This window comes from Aplidium turbinatum, chromosome 14 (genome assembly GCF_918807975.1).
Source record: "Aplidium turbinatum chromosome 14, kaAplTurb1.1, whole genome shotgun sequence".
NCBI classification, from domain to species: Eukaryota; Metazoa; Chordata; class Ascidiacea; order Aplousobranchia; family Polyclinidae; genus Aplidium; species Aplidium turbinatum.
The window spans coordinates 11904237-11924790 of record NC_137485.1 but is presented as its reverse complement, the minus strand read 5'-3'; the positions used below and the strand labels follow the sequence as shown (position 1 = coordinate 11924790).

At 36.6% G+C, this 20554-nt stretch overlaps 3 protein-coding genes across 3 annotated transcripts in view; all 3 read right to left on the bottom strand.

The window, feature by feature from the left end:
* LOC145783507 (E3 ubiquitin-protein ligase RNF14-like) overlaps positions 1 to 20554 on the bottom strand; it is a 311490-nt gene that overhangs the window by 68406 nt on the left and 222530 nt on the right. The gene's annotated exons all lie outside the window — the stretch shown is intronic.
* Positions 1194 to 3509, bottom strand: LOC145783266 (TOM1-like protein 2). The gene has a single exon (XM_082595087.1). The coding sequence runs from the start codon at positions 3374 to 3376 to the stop codon at positions 1937 to 1939; it is 1440 nt and encodes a 479-aa protein (XP_082451213.1). The 5' UTR covers positions 3377 to 3509; the 3' UTR covers positions 1194 to 1936.
* On the bottom strand, positions 6293 to 6886 carry LOC145782899 (zinc finger BED domain-containing protein 5-like). The gene has a single exon (XM_082594662.1). The coding sequence runs from the start codon at positions 6884 to 6886 to the stop codon at positions 6293 to 6295; it is 594 nt and encodes a 197-aa protein (XP_082450788.1).

Below are 20554 nucleotides of genomic sequence, written 5' to 3'. Positions count from 1 at the left end.
GTTGATACTCTATGTATCAACAGTCACACACAAGAAGAGTTGTGAAATGAAAATGCTCCGGTAACGATGTGTGAGTCCGTCACACACCACATGTTAAGATTACTTGGTCAACTCAACTTAAGTCGTTTTTGGCATTGAGAACAAAAAAAAGGATTAAAATTTAACCCCAGTAATAGTAGTACTTTCGCATGGCATTTTCACACTTAAAGCTCGTTGTCTGTTTACCAATCCTGAAATGATATCTGTGACTCACAGGCATTAACACTTTGACCTTCCTGGTGGTAGTGATATGTAACATACTCAGAAGCTATCCCCAGCTGGTAAAACATAAAATCAAAATCAACAACCTTTACTTTTAGAGTGTTGAAGACAGCATTTAATACTTAGGTCATACATTGATAAGCACACAAAAGTTTTCAAGCGATTTTTTGTAAAAACTCAACAGATACTTTTCCATTCCTTCGTGTTTAAATTATAGATGTGATACATGAAGGCAGACAATTAAAAATTTGTAACACATTGCATCAAAAAACTAAGCTACTTAAACTGAGACAGTCTACAACAGAGTCTCTAACAAATCTGAATGGCAATTTTACAAAACAATAAACATTGTATAGAACTAAAAATAAACAAATACATGTAACCCAATAACCACATGCATGCAGGTTGGACCTCTACATTGTACAACATACGAAGCTTCAAAAAAGCAAAATATGACAAATAGATTTGAGTTTGAAACAAAAAAAAATTGAGTATAATTGAACAACTTTGAACACAAGAAGTTGTGATATCACTTTCATCAACATTGCAATGAAACTCAATCTTAGACAAACTGCAAATTGACGGAGCAAATTACCTTAACATTTTTTTCGAATTAGAAAATTTGGAAGATCACACCCCGGTCTGCTACTATTGGGAGAATCTGTTTCGGTAAATCCGATTCGGAGAAATCCCTATTCAGAGACAGCCTTTTTCGGAGAATTGTAAAATCACAGCGACACATGTATAATTGTATATTGAAAGGAATCAATTGATTTTTGTGGCACGGAAAGTTATTTACATTTTCTAAGAATTTGTTGGTAGAGTCGAGCATATATTTATTAGGAATTTTTTTGGACTCGATAATTAAACCTTATATTCCTAATAAATATATGCTCGACTCTACCAACAAATTCTTTGAAAGGAATCAGCTTACCATACAGAAATGAATGATAATGAATGATCACCCGATTTAAAAGTTAGTTTTAACAATCTTGCTTTCTGTTGCTTAATATTAAGATTAAGGTGTTTTTATAGCCTACCTGATAATAGCATACGATACGGTACCGTACTGTCATAAAGGAAACTGCTTGTAATTATGCAAACAAGTAACTTTTGTGTAAAATTTTACCTAAAAACTGAAATAAGACAATAGTATATTTTAAACTCATGTAGATGTGGGGATAAAAAAAGAGAGCTGAAGAACATATCACGGTACTTAAAAATCTCCGAAAAAGGCGGTCTCCGAATCGGGATTTCTCCGAATCGGATTCTCCGAATCGGATTCTCCGAAACAGGCCATTCCGATCACACCCTGTCATCAATGATAACATATATATAATTATATATGATTAATTTTTATAGAAGATGCCATGATTTGGCATACACATAATTTCAAAAACATTAAACCTATCTATATTTGTCCATTTTAAATTGTAAACCAAACAAATATATTCAGACTGATGGCTTGCTTTGAACTCTTTCAAGCAAAGTTGGCTTTAAAAGTATGTACATTGTACAACAAACAAAAACAATAATAAAGGATGTGAAGAAACTTACTGTTAGACAAATGTTAAGTCATGTATATGATAGAAGCACTGAATTGGCAGCAAGTTCACAAAATTCCTTTCACATGCCCAAACTGTAGTCTTTTGCAGAACATTTAAAAAATAAAAAATTAATTTGTTGTTGGTGGTAAATCAGGAAGATTTTTTGATGCTGTTGCTCTCTCTGTTAAAAATGCACTGAACTCATCGGTGACTGCAACTTCATTTGTTGCAGGTGGACGTTGAATGCCGATGGCAGGTCCATCAGTGGCCAACCACTGCTCTATTTCTTCTTGAGATGCTCCCAGTTGCTCTACCTCTTGTGGAGGCTTGTCAAATGATGCTAGTTGTTCACTTAGCATGGGATGAGAAGCGGTGTTGGTCGATGAAGGGCTTCTACTACTCAAATTTATGTCTCCAAGTTCTTTTGATAAGGACAACATACCGGAAGATTGCTGGACAACCGGTTCCTTGACACTTGGTGTCTCTGCGCCAAAGTCAATCAGGTCATTAACTTCAGGGGTCGGCTGAACAGTGTCAGAATAACTAGGAGGAGGTTCATGGTGAGTTTCATTAATTGCAGAATGTGATGCAGATCCCACTGATGCTACAGGATTAGGTGGAGTGATGCCATCTTCCGAAGATTTTTTTACTGCTTCTTTATTATTTCGATATCTTTCAAATCGATCATGCCTCAAAAATACATTGTTTAAGTCATCATTGAATTGAAGCAATTCAATGGTTATTTCCTCATTAGCAACTTGTCCAAGAAGTTCCATAATTCGTTTCTGCATGGAACGGCAAGTTCGATTTAACTCTTGTAGTAACTCATAATCACTTGGATCACATTGGAGAGGATTGAGCTCTGTGAGCATTTCGGACAGAACTTTAATGTTCCCTTGAACTACTGCAAGATCTTTACGAAGCTTTGCAACTTGCTCAGCATTCAAATTGACCACTTGACCAGGAGGTACAAATGCGGATGCACCTGGTTGCTGGCTATGCATATTACGAGATTGTGGTTGGTTGCTACCACCTCTAGAGCTTGTGCGATTGCCTGATCTAGGCTCACTTTTTCCAATTATACCTTCTAATGACTCGGTCTTTGGAAACTCATAACCTCTTTCATTCAATTCTTCATATGCATGCCGTGCACCTGACATAACTGGATTGGATCCAAATGTTTCAGCCAATTGTTTTATCAATCCTAACACTCTCTGTTGCAAAACTACAGGAGGATTATGTTTTGGTTGAATGACTTTCATGAGGGAATCCAAGCAAAACTCTTTCGTTGTTACAAGCACATGAAATTGACCTCCACAATTTTTGATACATGATTCTAGCAGAGATAAAGTCAACGTAACTTGAGTAAAGTTTTTATTACTGGAAAATCTCTTTTTAATAGCTTTTACAGCATCTTTAGCACCATCAGAATAGCTGTTGATTGTATCACACACTTGAATATTCAATCCCCAATCTTCCATTGCCAGAGATGAAGCAGTAGCCTTTTCAACCAGCTCACCAGCTGGTGTAGCAAAAGCATTGCTGAACATTGAATGTACCCGATCCATTCTTAGCAAACTTCAATGTTATCAGTAGATTTTTAGAAGAAACAACAAATTTAGTCAGTATTCAGCTGGTCACTTAGCAAATTTATAAAATAAAGTTATGAAAAGTGTCAGTATCAGGGTTTTTTCATTGAAGGAGGATTACCATATATAAGAAAGTTAAGGAAAAACAAATGTCAGAAGACACTTCATTTTCTTGAAGGAAAAACAAATTAATGTTAATTTTATTATCGCGAAAATAAGATTTATATATATAATTATAAATATTGAATACGTAGAAATAGATACCACTGTTACAAAATGTTTAGTATGTATATATCAGTCAGACATGGTATCGCACCATGTCTACTGATTGAGATTGAGACACTTGTTTAACCACTGTAACATCAAAAAAATTGAAAATGCAATTAGCTTAACTGGTTTCATTCACTTTGTTATCCAGAAGTAAAAAAGCAATTTATACTAAATATGTTTTACATTAAAATATATACAGCCTAAAGTCTATAACTGCAGACAGTGCACAAAATTTCAGCCTTCCGGCCTCCTCAGTGCAGTAGGTACACTGGTAATGGCCACGGAGATATATCTCTCCATATGACATTTTCCCATTTGTGGAACCCAAGCTCCAAAAAATACAAACTGCCAACCTTGCCAAAAAAAAATTTAACAGTTTATTTTACCATAATGTTATCGCAACTTGTGTAAATTTTATCTTCTTATACTAACTATGTGACTTGTGTTTTGATTTTTAAATTATGTTTTTAGAAAGACTCTTGTTTTTTTATAAAAAAAAATTAAAAAAGCATCCTGACCTTTAAGCGGCATAAAAATAAATATGTAAATATATATGGCATAAATATGTAAACAAGAAGTGCTTTTATCAAGGTCCACATATTGTTGCTGTCATCGCATTATTTACCGTGTGTTTTATAAAGAATTGTTTTATTAGACGGATCGCGCAGAATTGTTCTGCCAGAAAACGAGTGGTTTTTGTAAGCATTTTAGAATTAAAACAGCAATCACAAAATGCGCTTTTGTGATTTTAATACATCTTCTTCTGGCTTATGAGGCAGCAATTCAGGCAACATCTCCCAATTGTTGCATAAAAAGCTTGTCCCAAATGTCTTCACTCTTCATACTAATACATATAACGATACCACCATATTATTACATGCTTTAGAGTATAAAATATCTTCGTAATTGTTTACAATGAAAAAAAATGTTCTCAATGTTAACAACAGCCAAGACAAAACTTCAACAATTTTTTAATTGATACAAAGCCTAATTTTTTAATTGATACGAAGCCTAATGCTCAAATAATACAAAAACACATTAAAAACATTATCTAATTTAAATTTTAACATTTATGTTGGGGAGCTTCCTGCCTTTATTTTTTTAACGCCTTGGTCATACAATATTTGGCATGTGTAGTTGTGTACCATTATCTTCACTGCAATGATGAAAAATAAAAACAAGTCAGAGGGTGTAGTTTCTCCATATAGACCAGGGGTTCCCAACCTTTTTATGTTCTCGTACCACTTAGCCACCACGGATTGTCAACATGTACCACTATTTTCAAAACAACTAATTTGATCCAATATTAAATTATTTGCAAGATGATGAATCTGGATGTAAAGTCAGCGAAAGCAGCAAAATTACCAACAAAACATCACAGAGTCCATTACACCACACAGCACAGAACGCATCAGAATAACAACGAAAAAGACACAACTAAACACAAACACGATACAACTAAATTTAATGAGATTTTTGTTTATCTTTCACCAGTTGATCGATGCGTGACATAACTTTGCTAATAGCACATCTGAAGTCATGTCCAGGGGCACTTAGTCGGTTTCGATTTTATGATTTGATGTTCATAAGAATAGAAAATCCCTGCTCGCATTCCCAAGTAGAAGGAAAAATCAGTAGTTGTGGAACAGCGTGGGAAGCTAGCGTTCGGTATGAAGAAGCTATACTAAGCCAGAAGTTTATTGCAGAACATTCTTTGCGTTGTTTTTTTGCTGTCTGATCCTCCTGCATGTCTATCAGTTCTTCTTGTTTCCATGTACCGACAGGTAGGTCGGCTGGGTCCACTGAGAAAGGATCTGTGATGTTTGGGCAGCTTGTGGTATCTGAAAAGTAATGCTGCAATTCAGCAGTTAGCAGCGAGAGGTGCTGGGTAATTTCTCTGGAAAAGTCATCACTGATTTCCATTTCAAGGGCTGACAGAAATTTAAACATACCATAGCGCTTGTTTTCCACATTTTTCCTCCATAAGTCCACGTTTTGGATAAAAGCTGCCAGTTTTGAAACAAAGTCTACGACAGTGCAGTTTTTCCCTTGAAATGACAGATTTAAATGATTGAAAGCTTCAAATATATCTGACAAATAAGCCAATCTTGCAATGAATTCCTCGTCCTCCAGATCGTTTTGAAATTCATGGTCTTTCTGTTGGAAAAATAAAAATAATTCATTCCTCATTTCAAAAACACGCTTAGTTGTATTTCCTCGATAGAGTCAGCGCACTTCTGTGTGATAGAGGAGACAAGTGTGGTCTGAGCCGAGATCTTCACAAAGAACCTTAAACAATCGAGTATTTAAAGCTGATGTTTTAACAAAATTTACGATTTTGACTACCCTGTTCAAGCACATTAACAACTTTGCAGGAAGAACCTTTGTGCAAAGAGCAAACCTATGTATGAAACAGTGAACACTTATGACGCGAGGTGACACAGCTTTAACATGGGCTTGAAATCCAGACTTTCTACCGAGCATAGAGGGAGCCCCATCTGTCGTACATCCGACAGGATTTCCCCAATCCAGTTCATTTTCCTTGAAAAAAATTATCCAAAGAGTTGAAAATATTTTTTCCTTTTGATGTAGTGGACACCTCATGATTCAACAATAATTCCGTTTTTACAGCCTGTTCTGTGTAAAGCGGACGTAGACAAGCAGTTGGCAGCAGTTTGTGACATCTGTGGATTCATCAAGTTGTAAGGCAAATCCAAACTTCGAATCTCTTACTCCTGCAATAACTTGGTCAGTGATATCAACTGACACTTCCTCGATGCGTCGTTTCACAGTATTGTTAGAAAGCGACACACTATCCAACTTTGCCACTGAATCTTCTCCAATCAAATTTATGACTAATATCTTTGCTGCTGGCAAAACAAGTGACTCCGCAATGACATGAGCTTTTTTGTTTTGGGTCACGAGAAGAGATACTTCATATGATGCCTTCACAATTCCGGCACTATTTTGGTAAAACTGGCCTGTGTGATCCATGCGCTGTCGCTTCACGTTCTCCCCAAGTCGCTCAAAATAACTCTTATGTCGATTCATCTTATCTGAATGATTGGACTCAAGATGCCGCTTAAGCAAACTTGGTTTCAAAGCTGCATTTAAAAGGGTTTTCATACAGATCACGCACTGAGGTAAGCTATCTCCACGATGTTGAATAGCAATGAAGCCATACTTAATATAATCTGCGCTATACTTTCGCTTCGACATTTTCAAATATTTAGACAAAAATGTAATGCTGTTCAGGATTCAGCCACTACACGTCGGAACACCAACATCAGAATAAACGCAATTCTGCAATTGCACAGGCCACATTGCACACGTAATAGTTTTGTCACAGACACCATTCACATTGCACACATAATAGCTTCGTCACAGACACCATTAAGTTCGCATAGCAGCATTGTATTAATAACAATGACAGCAGGGAGCAAGATCGAAAAAAGTAGCTTACTGACTGCAGAGAATTTAGTACGGAAAGAAATAAAAGTGTTGTTCGCATATTTTATAAACTCAAAATTAAATAATTGTTGCAATAGGCCTACTTTATTTGACAATACCACTACTTATCGCATGCAACGGAGAGCTGCTCGCGTACCACCTGAAAGGCTCCCGCGTACCCAGGGTTGCGATTTTTGCCTTTTTCGGTGACGAGGTCACTCGACACGCGCCATCACTATTCGACAAACGCCGTGCCTTACGGAAAAAAAAAAAAAAAAAAAAACAACAAAAAATAAAAAGGAAAAAAAAACTGAGAGGGGACTAAACGTGGTCAGGTCGAGGAACAATCGGGGGGGGGGGGGGGGCATCACGTGATGCAATCATAAAAGTGCTGACTTACGTAAACTTTCTTGCGCCAGGTACTTCAAAGCAAGGTCTAAAAGCGACGCTTCACACGAGAAACTCCCAAAGCGTCAGCGCCGCCATTTTGAACATTGCGGGAGAATGGTTTGATCGAAGTTCCAACGCCCGGCATCAAACATTTCGCAACCACACTTTTCGTGCTATTTGACACAACGAGTTTCTTTTATAGATGAAATAACCTAGGCTACGTTGAGTTGTCAACGTCTATGCCAGTTTGTATTTCGCCGTTTGAGCCAATTAACAATATTGCTCTGGTAAAATGACTGTTGGATACTTGCTATGAAAGTTTTTCACACGTAGAAAACAGCCTAGTTTCCGATCAGATGTTCAGAAATACAGATGAAAAAAGCCGCTATTTTTATGGAAAGGAGTTCTCTTCCAGAACATTTTGAACACTGCGGGAAAATGCTTTGTTCGAAGTTCTAACGCCTGCCATCAAACATTTCGCCGCACACGTTTCGTGCTATTCGACACAACGGGTTTCTTTTATAGATAAAATAACCGAAGTAGGCTACTTTTAGTTGTCAACGTGTTTGCAAGTTTGTATTTATGTCTGACTTATGCACTCGTTGTTCCAAGATTGCAGAAATGTTTTGCAATGTGAATAAAGAATAGTAGACAGATTAACACGGTTGCAACTCGACTTCCTTCCACTAAAAGAGTTTCTGTGATTACGTAATGGGCGATTTTGCACATTTACAAAAGCACACAACCCAGCTAGCAAAACCCGTCGTTTTTACATTGTAGCCATTACATTGTAGCCAGTATGTAGCCAATCACAATGCATGACAAGTATAAACAAGTTTGCTGGCTGCGAAGTCTGGACATCTGCAGGAAATTTGCCTCGCACCAGGCGAGATGTCATTCTTTGAAAGATTTAACAATGATGGATTTATGCAGCCAGTGCATAATGACGAAAACAAATTTAAGATTTCCTTTCCGTTATATAACTTAAAGCAGGTGATTGATACAGGAGAAAATAATCGCAGAAGCACACAATAAAAGACAACAACAAAGCCTACTTATTACGCAAGTTTTTTACATCAAGAAAACAGCCTAGTTTCCGACCAGATGTTCAGAATCAGAAACACAGATAAGAAAGGTCGCTATATATTATAGTTCGCTTCTAGAAGAATAGTAGGTAGTCACTGGGAGTGGACAAGGCAAGGTTAGAGCTCGACCGATATATCGGTCAGCCGATATATATCGGCCGATATCAGGTGTAGCCGATATATTGTATCGGCTATTTTTCGCCGATAAACATCGGCCAGCAAAAGCAAACTCAAAACCAGCCATACATGCCTTTAGAAGAAACACAAGTTGCTCAAACGTGCTTGCATAGCACGAACAATTGTTGCGAGAATGTGATTTCTCGCCCATTCTAGTGTGCGCATCTAGAAAATGTTAATACTGTATCCCTTAGCTTCCATTCAAGCAGGAAAACGTTCGATTTTTACGTTGCTTCAACGATTGGTGACATTGCATCAGCGTAACAAAGGTGAACTCTTCGCTAAGAATCGATGGGAGTACCGGTGCACTTCTACACTAACCACGCGCAACTTATTTCAAGTCTTACGTCACAATGTTTGGCTTTGATCTCCGAGTGATATTGATAAGGCAAGATTCGTTACAACATTAGATCATACGAGTAGGCTATCACAGCAAGATGCAGCAAAGTTTGTCAAGTTTTGGTATTACAGTAAGAAAGAAAAGGCCCAGGGAAAATTAACTTTCGCTCATATGATATGCAAAAATAAACCCAAAGAAAAAATCCTAATGAAACTTTGCACAGAAGAAAATAGTAGCGTCATTGTAGAAGTTGCAAAAATAAACCCCAAAAAAAGCCTAGTGAAACTTTGCACAGAAGAAAATAGTAGCGTCATTGTAGAAGTTTTCCGACTCGTGCCCGGAGCATTGTGACGCAAGAAGCCACACGACCTCGTTCGGTGGAAGTTAATCAGTTATGCAGCGTATTGCAGCTACACGGCGCTTTGACTCTCACGTCGTCGTTAGTCTGATGAAAGCCTTCGCTGAAATTTTAAAAAGCCTTACAAACCGTAGCCATACCTCTTAAATGGCTAACAGTTCAAACCGGACACGTTTGTCCGCCGTCAGCAAAAACGAATTTCGAGGCCTGGGTTGTTTCTTTTTTGTTCGGTGTTTTTTTGTGATTAGTGTTAAGAATGATTTTTCCATTACAGCAACTAATGCATAAACTTTCTTGGACTGGTTTGTTGCTTAATAACTTTGCTGGTAACAAACTTTTCGTAGCTGATATATATCGGCCGATATATATCGGTATCGGCCTAAAAATTTCATAAATATCGGTATCGGCCTGAAAAAGTGATATCGGTCGAGCTCTAGGCAAGGTAACAGGCAAGTTGTAAAAACAGCATAGCTTTGCCCAACTACAGATAGGATAGTCTTCAGTTAGTCAGTATCCTATAATGACTAAAAAACGAAAGAATCCTCCGACAACACGGATACCGTAGCAAAAACTTCTGTTGGTCTTAGAGAAACGGTTAAGTTTCAGCAAACAGCGAGTGAAGTGCGGGATCTGTTCGAAGGAGCTATCGAGAGAAGCATAGCCACGTCACTTTGGAACTTATCATTCAGATAAACTTCCGGCTAATAGCGTTTAGTAGCCTAACGTCGCAAAGCATTCTCAATTTTGAACATGTTTAATTTAATAGTGGTATAAGCAAAAGCATGCTTAGTAAAATGCGCCTACTACGTTTTCACTTTTCAACAATAAAATTTTGTAAATAAACCCGTTCAAGTGCATTAAGGAACAACGCATCGATAGCCTACATTCTTTTCTCGACGAGATAGTGATGACGTTTCTGAGTTTGCCCAAGCACAACCAACAAGCAGTTCAAGTTCGGTCGGTGAGCTACCATCTGCAAATATAAGGTCAGGCCCTGGCGATAGCACGGCTTCACTAGACGTTCAAACTCATCAGGAAGTTGAAACGACCTCTCATGTTGAAGTGCCACCAACAATCGAAAGATCTGGGTTTCAGTCTGAAGTTGCAATGTTGTACGAAGGGGCTTGTTTGCCATCTCGGCACACCTTAAACGCTGTAACATTACGCCGTTGTTTCGTATTATCGTAGTATTGTTCCGTTTTCTTTTATCTGCAGTTCATTTTTCGCTATATATATCTTCGCTGTGTTTCTTGGTAACTTGCATATTTCGCTCCTAACTGTGTTTGCGTGCGGGTACGTGCCTAAATAGGCTACTAAGCGAGACTAAAGAGATGCCAAACGAAAAATTTTCACAGTAGGCTATGCTAGGTGTATAGCCTAAGGGAGTTTTTCTTTTGCGATCCTCAGTTTCGCGTTTACAACAGTTCTCTTCATGGAGCAAAACAAATAATATACATGTCCGGTAGGTAAATAACTTAGCGCTTGATACTCCTTTGCAATCACTCAACCACCGTGCGATTAAAACTTAAGTGACCCTGATACCACACAACTTGTGCGGTAATTCGCGGCCAAACGCTTATAATCTGACTCTTATGACGTCATATTACTATTCGACAAACAAACGCAGAATTTTTGGTCGTTCGACAAGAAAGAAAAAATCGCAGCCCTGCGCGTACCACTAGTGGTACGCGTACCACTGGTTGGGAACCCCTGATATAGACCTACCAGTTCCATCCTTTGATTGGCTTGTGCATTGCCAGAAGTTTTTGGGAAAGTTTGTAAAATGATGAAAACTATGAAGCAGGTAAAATGTCCATAATATGCCATGTGTTGTATTTTACCAGAGTTGTATTTAATGAAAGTGTCACGATTTCTTTCTATCTCTTACCAGAAAAGAGACTTGGAAAGGTTCAATGACGTAGTTTAATGGGTTATAACCGAAATGCAGTCAATTAAATTCACGGATAGTTCTACTAGTGAAATGATATATGAACACGCTTCAAGGACTCCAACGAATGGTTTACCACTTCCAGCAATTAATCAAAGTAACAGTAACAGTAAACAGCAATAGATTCCAATACTTGCGACTATTGATCGAGTTTAACGTAATCCACTCACAGCTTCTCATTCAATCCTAATTTCAATCAGAAATTATATTAGCATCAACTTTGCTTTACTCGTATTTAATAACTTCGACTCTCGATCAACAATAATCTTTGCATCTACTACCAACTGCCACCACTACAACAATGATCTCTCACAATCAACTCATAATAATAATGATTACGCAAATTACACCACTGAGTAGAAGGTTTGTTCGGTCTAGTAACTTCAAGAAGGTTACGTAATGATACATCATAGGACTCATTGCTCTATCAAATTGCATTAAATCGTAAACAACAGACGTCTCTAGATTGTCACGTAGGGAAAACGATTCTAGAAAATACATTGCATAATAATGATTTCGCAATCAGTGATCCATTGGTAAACAACCTTGTGACTTGTGACATCATGACAAACAATATTTGGTGTTTGAGAAAAACAACTGAATGTTCCAGATTTGCATCTTACAGAATGATCTAGAACTACGTTACATAACAACGATTTCACAATCAAAGGTTACTAGTGGTCATTAACCGATAATAACATACCACTCAAGAATTCCATAATTAAAACAGCACGTTCTGTCAAGATACAAAGCAGCCCGTCGCGAAACCTCACGCATTGATTGTGACAGAAAGACAGAATAAAGCAAAACAGGCAAAATAAATCAAAGTGATATATTGTAGTCGATTGCAGTACCGTGGTAGAATCACCTAAAATGATATCAAACGCCAAGCAATTTATACTGAGAAAAAAATGCAAGAATGTAATTGAGGGTAAAAGTACAAAGATGCTGATTTGATTGGAACGCCAAGCAAGTAATCAAATCAGACGTTTGTATGCTGTAAACAAAAACGTTATGTTTAACTGGATGCAACCTATTTCATACCTGAACACTTCATACCCCATTTCGTACCTTAAAAAGATCCAGAGAAAAATAAAAGAAAGCCGAAGTCGCTAATTGGAGTTCCTGCAAACAAAGTGTTCAGGGTACGAAATAGGTTGCACCACGTTTAACTGACAAAAGACCATAACACTAATACCATGTATTGTAGCTTAAATTGCTATCACGGTTAAATTACCTAAATGGTGGAAGTTCAATCAATGGTTCATTAGCCAAAAAGAGGAACAGTGCATGGTCGAAATATACAAGTTGTATAGCCTATCCACTGTAAAAATGGCACAAATTCCCAAACTGACAGGGAGACAACAAAATGACGATACGGTTTATTAGGTACAAAAAAAAACCTAATAGAAAAATAGAGTGTTCCGTGCTTTAAGATACACAACAAAAGGAAAACAAATATTTCTTTTAGATAATGTTTACACAAAATTACAAGAAATAAGCAGAGCTTATATTTCCATAACATGTCATACAATTACGATTTACCATATAGCTTTGTAAAATTAGAGCTTTCATCTCTTCTTTAAAATAATGAAATAAGTTTTTCAAATGATGAAGTTAAATAATTAACTGCACCTTAAATATGCTAGTATTGCATTTTTTCGCAATAAAAATCAGTGCAGTCACAGAACAAAATGTCTGGCGAGTGACTGAGTGGTGAACTGGTGAAGCACAATTCAGTGTTGCCAGATTTAAAAAAAAAAAAGAGCCCAAAAATGCGCCAAAGCAATTTAAAAGTAGCCCAATTTGCCGTCGCGACGTTGACGGTTGAGCGACAAAGGCGCAAACTTTCTAAGAGGGTTTTGGGGCATGCCCCCAGGAGTCATGGACAAAGCAACATTTTTGTCCATCATGCTGATTGTGTAGATACAAAATGCATACACTGTTACAACATACAAGAAGTAGAATGTTCAATATTGAATCAAGCATTGTTCAATAGAAAAAAACTTAGACGGGACAATGCTATACAGACTTCATACAAATTCCTATTTTCAAATTCAAGATACAAATAGTTCCATAGTAGATGCTAACGCATAGCATAAGCCTGTCAACTCAGATGAACTACCGTACCCAGGGTTGGAAGTAATGACTAGTTGTCACTATTCGATAGTGTTATTCGTTGCTTTCTGAATATCGAATGCTTATACCCATTCCTTTTAAAAATAAATATCGAATGCACGTTATTCACTGCTTTTTTATGCAAGCAACGAAATCATTATTCGTTTTTCACTAATCGGTATTTAGGAGAACTGTTGAATCATTTTTTGTTGTTCACTTACTTCATCGTCAAAACGAATTTACGAGATTTAGTTTTCGGATTACTATCCAACCTAGTTCCCTTCCGGTTTTCGAACTTTAATTGATTAAGGAAAATTTTGCGGCAACACAGTTCAGAAAAACCATGCCAGTGAGAGTCTGTGACAGTGTTGCCAACCTTGCGGTTTTCCGGCAAGTTTGGGCTTGTTTTTTTTCAAGTTTGCGTATTTTTTTGAGTTTGCCGGTTGCTTGTTTTTTGGCCAGACAATTTTTAGTAATTGCTATTCATTGCTTTTTTGGACACTATCGAATAGTGAAATAGTCATTCCTTTTTGACTAACGACTTCCAACCCTGACCGTACCGCACCAAGACCCGACAAAATTCTATCATCAACTGCTGAAGCTTCATATTCATAAATAAAGCTTCATACTTCAGCATTGATGACCGATGATCATATGACCAACAGCATTTTTCCAATTGTTGCAGCAAAGTTCTGATCCACAAAATCGCTGACAAAAGCTGAGGTCCCATACGATTTCGCAGTTTGGTTTTCATTGCAGAAACTCTCGAAAAAGGCTCGCTCAACCAATGCATTGCTGATTGGTATACATTGCTAGTGCTTGCTAGTAATTGAGCAACTTCTCTAAATTTATACTCCCCTGCAGCATTTCTAAACTCGTACACCTTGGTACAAAAAGTACAACAATCTATCTATTATTTTTCATCATACAAGGAAGACCAGTTTACATTCAGTAAATTTCTCCACTGACATTCAATTTTTTCCACTTTAATTTATAGCTTAGACACCAATAAATGCTTCAAAAATTATGGCACCAACCAAGATCATAACTACAATTTCCGATATTCGATACAAGTGCAACTTCGCTTTCGCCAGTCAGTCCTTCCGTTTTCCCGGATGAAAATGAATACAGCGTTGCTGTAACAGTCAAAGCTGTTAATGGTCAACGGTAAAATCAATCCTCATGCCGAATCAAAAAAATAACGTCATTTTTTCCGTAATAAACCGAAACTTTACCAACATTTTCAAAGGCTCATCGGATTCTACCAATTATTCAATTCTGCCAACTCAAAATTCACTGCCAAACAATTTAGAATTCTGCCAAATTTAAGCGCCGTATCGTGCCAAATAAGAGACTGAAAGTAGCCCAAAAAAGCGCAAGTCGCAAACCAACATTTTTTGGCGCCAAGCCCAACTAAAAGTAGCCCAATTGCAGATAAATCGCCCAATCTGACAACACTGGCACAATTCAGATCTGTTCGTTTCCAGTTTCTAGTAAAAACTTTAACAAGTGTTGCCAGATACAGACGGTTGAATTTCCAACAATCTCAGCACGAAATCTCCAGGAAAGATTTTTCTGTCTGCTGTCACAATGCCTCATAAGGCGTTTTCTTCAAAGCCATGAAAAAGAGTTTTAAATTTATGTAAATTTTACTTTTTGTGGAACTACATGTGCTTGAGATATTTCTGATCTTTTAGTAATAATAATAACATATGAGATGTTGTAAAGCAGAGTGCTCATTCATATTTCAATTATATACAGTAAACAAACTAATATTAGACAAGAAACATTATTGAAGTTAACAGTTGGTATCAACAGTGTTGCACACGCAAAAGTAAACAGCTATGTAATATCGGTGGGGGTAGGTAGAAAAACACACAAAAACCATACCAAAAATTATGTTATCGAGGTGAAGCAATATTGGTAGGCCTATGCATCAATTAGGCAATGACTGCTGGTTTGGGCAATGCTGTAATTGCACACTAGTGCTGGTACTAATAAGTACTAATTGAACACAACACTAGTGGTAGGCTACTATAGTAGTTATATAGTATATTAGTAGCATATAGTAGTAGTATTGGTTTTAATCAGAGGTGGGCAGTAACTAGTTACAAAAGTAACTAGTTACTGTAACTAGTTACTTTTTGAATAACTGTAACGGTAACCTCGTTACTATTTTCCAAAAGTAACGAAACGCGGTACTAGTTCCTATTTTAGCACTTTTTCAACAGTTACAAGTTACTTTTGTATTGAAATTTGTGTTTCAAATTGCCGTCCATTTCTCTGCACATGTTTGTGTCATGCTTTATGCGTGTTTGCTGCGCGTTGCGCAAAATGCATTCTTCTCGCAGCTGTATCGGAGCAGCACTGCCCATGCGAGGCGCTCTTGTTTTGTGATCTTATGGAGCAGGATTGCCATATTGGCGAATTCATCGCCAAAATCCAGAAATCTGGCGATTTTTTAAGACGTTTGGCTTCATATGATATTTATGGTTTGGCAATTTGGCTCTTTTTGAGAACTAATTTGGCTAAATTAATTGCTTTTGGTGATTGATCAATATGTGACTTTCTATGCAATGTTTAGCAAAAGTGTTTGGTAACACTTGATAGCTCAGTTCATGCTTGTCGTATAGCTGCCAGAGGTGTAGGCTACAGGAGCCGTAGTTTTGGAGTATTTAGGACCCGGAGTCTCGGTGTTCCGTTCACTGTTCGCAACCTTTTTACATCATTGTTTTCTCGATTCAAAATCGGAAGTCGATGTCTAAGTAACTTCAAGTCATAGCAGGGAAAACAAATTATTTCCTTTGTTTCGAGCATTTAAAGAGAATATAGTTTCGGGAGAGAATTTGCTTGTTTGTACCAAAGACAGGCAAAACACAACAATACCACAGGGTTGAGCATTACAACAATATATTTTACATATTTACAAGTAGTTTAACAGTCAAACGTTTTCGGCTTAACTTAAACCCTCATCAGGAATCTGAAAATATGTATTAATTGCCATAAATTTAAACTTTTGGAAAGTAACTATAACTAACTGACTATAAGCATCAAGAAACACGCAACGATTATAAGCAATAGTGTGGAAAACAGACAAACGGAAAACAATTTAGGTTACATTAGGAAAAGGCAATTCAATTCAATTTATTTTTTTTTGCTGGCGCGAACATGTAGAGAACGATAAAGTAATCACACGAATTTTACACCAACAAAAGAAGATGACAAAACCAAAAGGTTTAAAATATGCATCAATAAAACTAACTGTTTGAAAAACATAATCTTAAAAATGCACAGCCACCAAACCTAGAAAAGAAAGCGAAAAAAGAAAACTTTTATTTCGTCGATAATAAGATAGACCTACAACACTTGCTAGAGTAGCAAGGGCGATTTAACACAAAAGAAATTCAACTGCGTAACTAGAAAACTGCATAACTACCGGTAGCGTACTGGCAACTGGCACCGTGGCAACTGCGTAACTAGAAAAGAATTTGCACTACAGGGTGCGTGATACATCTAATAAATGTTGAGGAGAATGGATGCGCCTCCCGCAAATAATTGTTTGTTTAAATTTGGATTACAGCGTTTATGTTGAGATTTATGAGTAACTGAAAGTAACTAGTAGCCTAACTGTAACTAGTTACATTTTTGAAATCGGTAACTGTAACGGTAACTCAGTTACTATTTTGGCCAAGTAACTGTAACGGTAACTCAGTTACTTTTGAAAGTAACTTTGCCCACCTCTGGTTTTAATTAAATACTAGTGTTAGTAATTTTCGTACTGATGATTTTTGGATAGAATTTTTTTTGTAAATTAATTCTAAGCAGTGCTGCCAAGTGAAGAATTTTTTTCTGTAAATTAATTCTAAGCAGTGCTGCCAACACTCTTAGTTCAGTTCAGTTCAGTTGTTTTTATTTCTGACCATCATATCAAAAACAATACACGTCAACATAGCAAAGGTCGAGAAAAAGGTAGAAGCGACAAAACGCGAACGTTAAAACGTGCTTGTGACCAAAGTAAGTTATTGAGTTGAAAAAAATTTGGCACGGTCGCAACACCTTCAGAAAAATTTAATTTGTAAAGGGAAAATAAAAGAATAAAATGTTACAAAAAAATAAAATAAAAAACATAAATTTAGGCTATAGCTTTATTAGCCCACATAGCTTTAGCTGATATATTTAAGATTTGTATGGACAGTTGCTATGAAGATCGGCCATGGTGCGTTATCAAGAGTGCTGATGGTCGTAAGGGGAACACGTCTTGATGCGTTTAGCTCATAGCAAATAAGAGCAAGGCAGGCAAAGAAAACCCCACAAAGAAATCCTACCACGGGCAAAGCCATTTCAAGCGCAACGCACCATAGGTCTTGCACGACTCACAAAATAGATCGGCTATAGCTTGACGACATTGAAAACAATGACAAAAACAAATAAAACAAACTAGCAAGAACAAGAACAAGATAAAACAAACTTGAAGATATCAAGCGTGCTTTGTTACAAAGTTGCGTTGATAAAGCGATAATTTTAGACCCCAGTCAGCTAAACTCGTCACCTCCACACCGATCCAACGTTAGCAAACGTTGAATTAATGCAAAAATGACAGGCATCGCTAGCTGGGATGTAGTAGTGGCATGTCACAGTAATATGAGAAATTTGGGTTAGGCCTACCGTATGCTTTACACGTTAAACCAAAATAAAAGTAAAAAAAAATCCAATTCGGCATATTACGTAGAAAAAATTGCAGAAAAACAGATAATAGCATGACGATCCAGTCCAAGACATTAATATAAAAGAAAACAACTGGTTGGAGCACATGGTTGGAGCGCTTCACCGAAAGATGGCGATTGGTCGAAGAGGATGGAAAAACTTCTGCAGACTCTGTAGAACTTCTGTGGACAATAAACACAAGAACAAGAAAGCCAGTAGGAGTACCTACAACCTTACTATTTTGCTAATAAATCTACACACATTGGCCTATCATTGCTGGGCAAAGAAATATTAGTATGTTTGGTGTATGTAATACTTAGATAGGATTATTTCAAGGAAGATTTAGCTTGTTCATTTTTGATTTAAAGCCTTTTACAGTTTTACATTCATTTCTTATGGTAGTTGGAAGCTTGTTCCAAACTGTTGGCCCCATGTACCATATTGATTGTTTGCAGGTGTCAATTCTGCAATATATAGGAATATATGGAGAGTTACTTCTTGTTGTTAGGCTACTTGATTGTTTACACATAATTATATCATTGAATGTTGTGGGAAGTAGCTTTTTTAAATATTTAAACATGAAAGTTGCAATCTCTGTATTTTTCATGTGGTAAATTGATTTTAAATTATTGAGTTCCATTACACCTTTTATGCTTTTTCTGCGGTCAATGTCAAATAAACAGTACGAAGAAAGTTATTGCATGTACGTTGTAGCTTTTGCAATGTAGTTTTGTTTCCATGACACCATGTTGAGATACAATATAATATCTGACTCTCAACTAGAGAATGGTAAATGGAGAGAAGTGCTTGTTTGTTTAGGAAAGGTTTAACTTTTTTTGTCACGCAGAGTGTTGATCTTATTTTTTGAAGCAAGACTTCCATATGAGATTTCCATGACCAATGCTCGTTTACAATTATTCCCAGAAACTTTATTGAGGCAACTTGTTCTATGTAGTTTTTTCGAATATTCAAGGGTGGGTTGCATGATAGTGACTTGCTACCTTGACTTGAAAATAATATATGTTTGGTTTTGGTGACATTTATAGACAATCGATTTGTTGATAGCCATTGATCTATGCACACAAGCTCTTGGTTTGCCAGATCATATACAGTAGAAATGGTTTTATTTTTATATATAATGGTGGTGTCATCTGCAAACATAATTGCAGTTCCGTGTTGAAGGCATTTACGAAAGTCATTTACATAAATCAGAAATAAAAGAGGGCCTAAGATAGACCCTTGTGGGACACCCAAAGATATGTTGTTAACATTAGAAGATAGTGTGCCATTGAAAACAACTCTTTGTTTTCTATTACTCAGGTAACTCATGAACCAATCATAGGCCACGCCTCTTATTCCGAAATGATATAATTTAGCTAGCAATATTTTATGGTCAATGGTGTCAAATGCTTTAGATAAATCAAGAAAGATTCCTAATGCAAGATGGTTGTCATTGAGTATAGGCTACTGGTGATACTTTCTATTAGCATTGAAGCAGCATGGCTTGTGGAATGATTTTTTCTGAAACCAAATTGATTGTTATAGAAAAAATTGTGTCTAATTAAAAACGAGTATAATCTGTTGTACATGATTCTTTCTAATATCTTTGAAAAAACAGGTAGTAGGCTGACTGGTCTGTAGTTGTTTGAATCTTTGCAGCTACCCTTTTTAAAGATAGGTATCACCTTCCCCAACTTAAATGAATTTATGAATTTTCCACTTGTTAAAGATAAGTTAAATATATGAGTTAAAGCATGCAGTATATTGTTTGGGGTTGACTTTACAACTATGGATGGTATTTCATCGATGCCACTGCTAGTTTTTGCTGGCATAGCATGAATAATATTGTTTATTTCATTTAAAGTAGTTTGATAAATATAAATTGTCTCAGAGCATGGAGAATCAAGATATGTTGAAAATATTGTATTTGATTTGGGAATTTTTTTTGCAAGGGAATGGGCAGCACAGGAAAAGTGATCATTGAAGTGGTTTGCAATAGTTAATCTGTCAGTGACTGTACTATCATTTATTTTGATGCCATGGTTAGTCTTAGACTGAGATTTACCTAATAGATTGTTGATTGTTTGCCAAGTAGCTTTCATATTAAATTTTTGCTTTTCAAATTTAGATTTATAAAATTCCTTCTTTTTTGTTGAACTGTATGAAAGTATAAGTTTCTTGCAGAGGTGTAGTTCTGTTTGGAGTGAATAGTTTTATTGGATATATATGTACTTTTTAAACAAACGCTCTTTTCTTCGTAATAGATGTAGTAGTTCTTCATCAAACCAAGAATTATTCTTTTTTAAAGGTGTTTTTT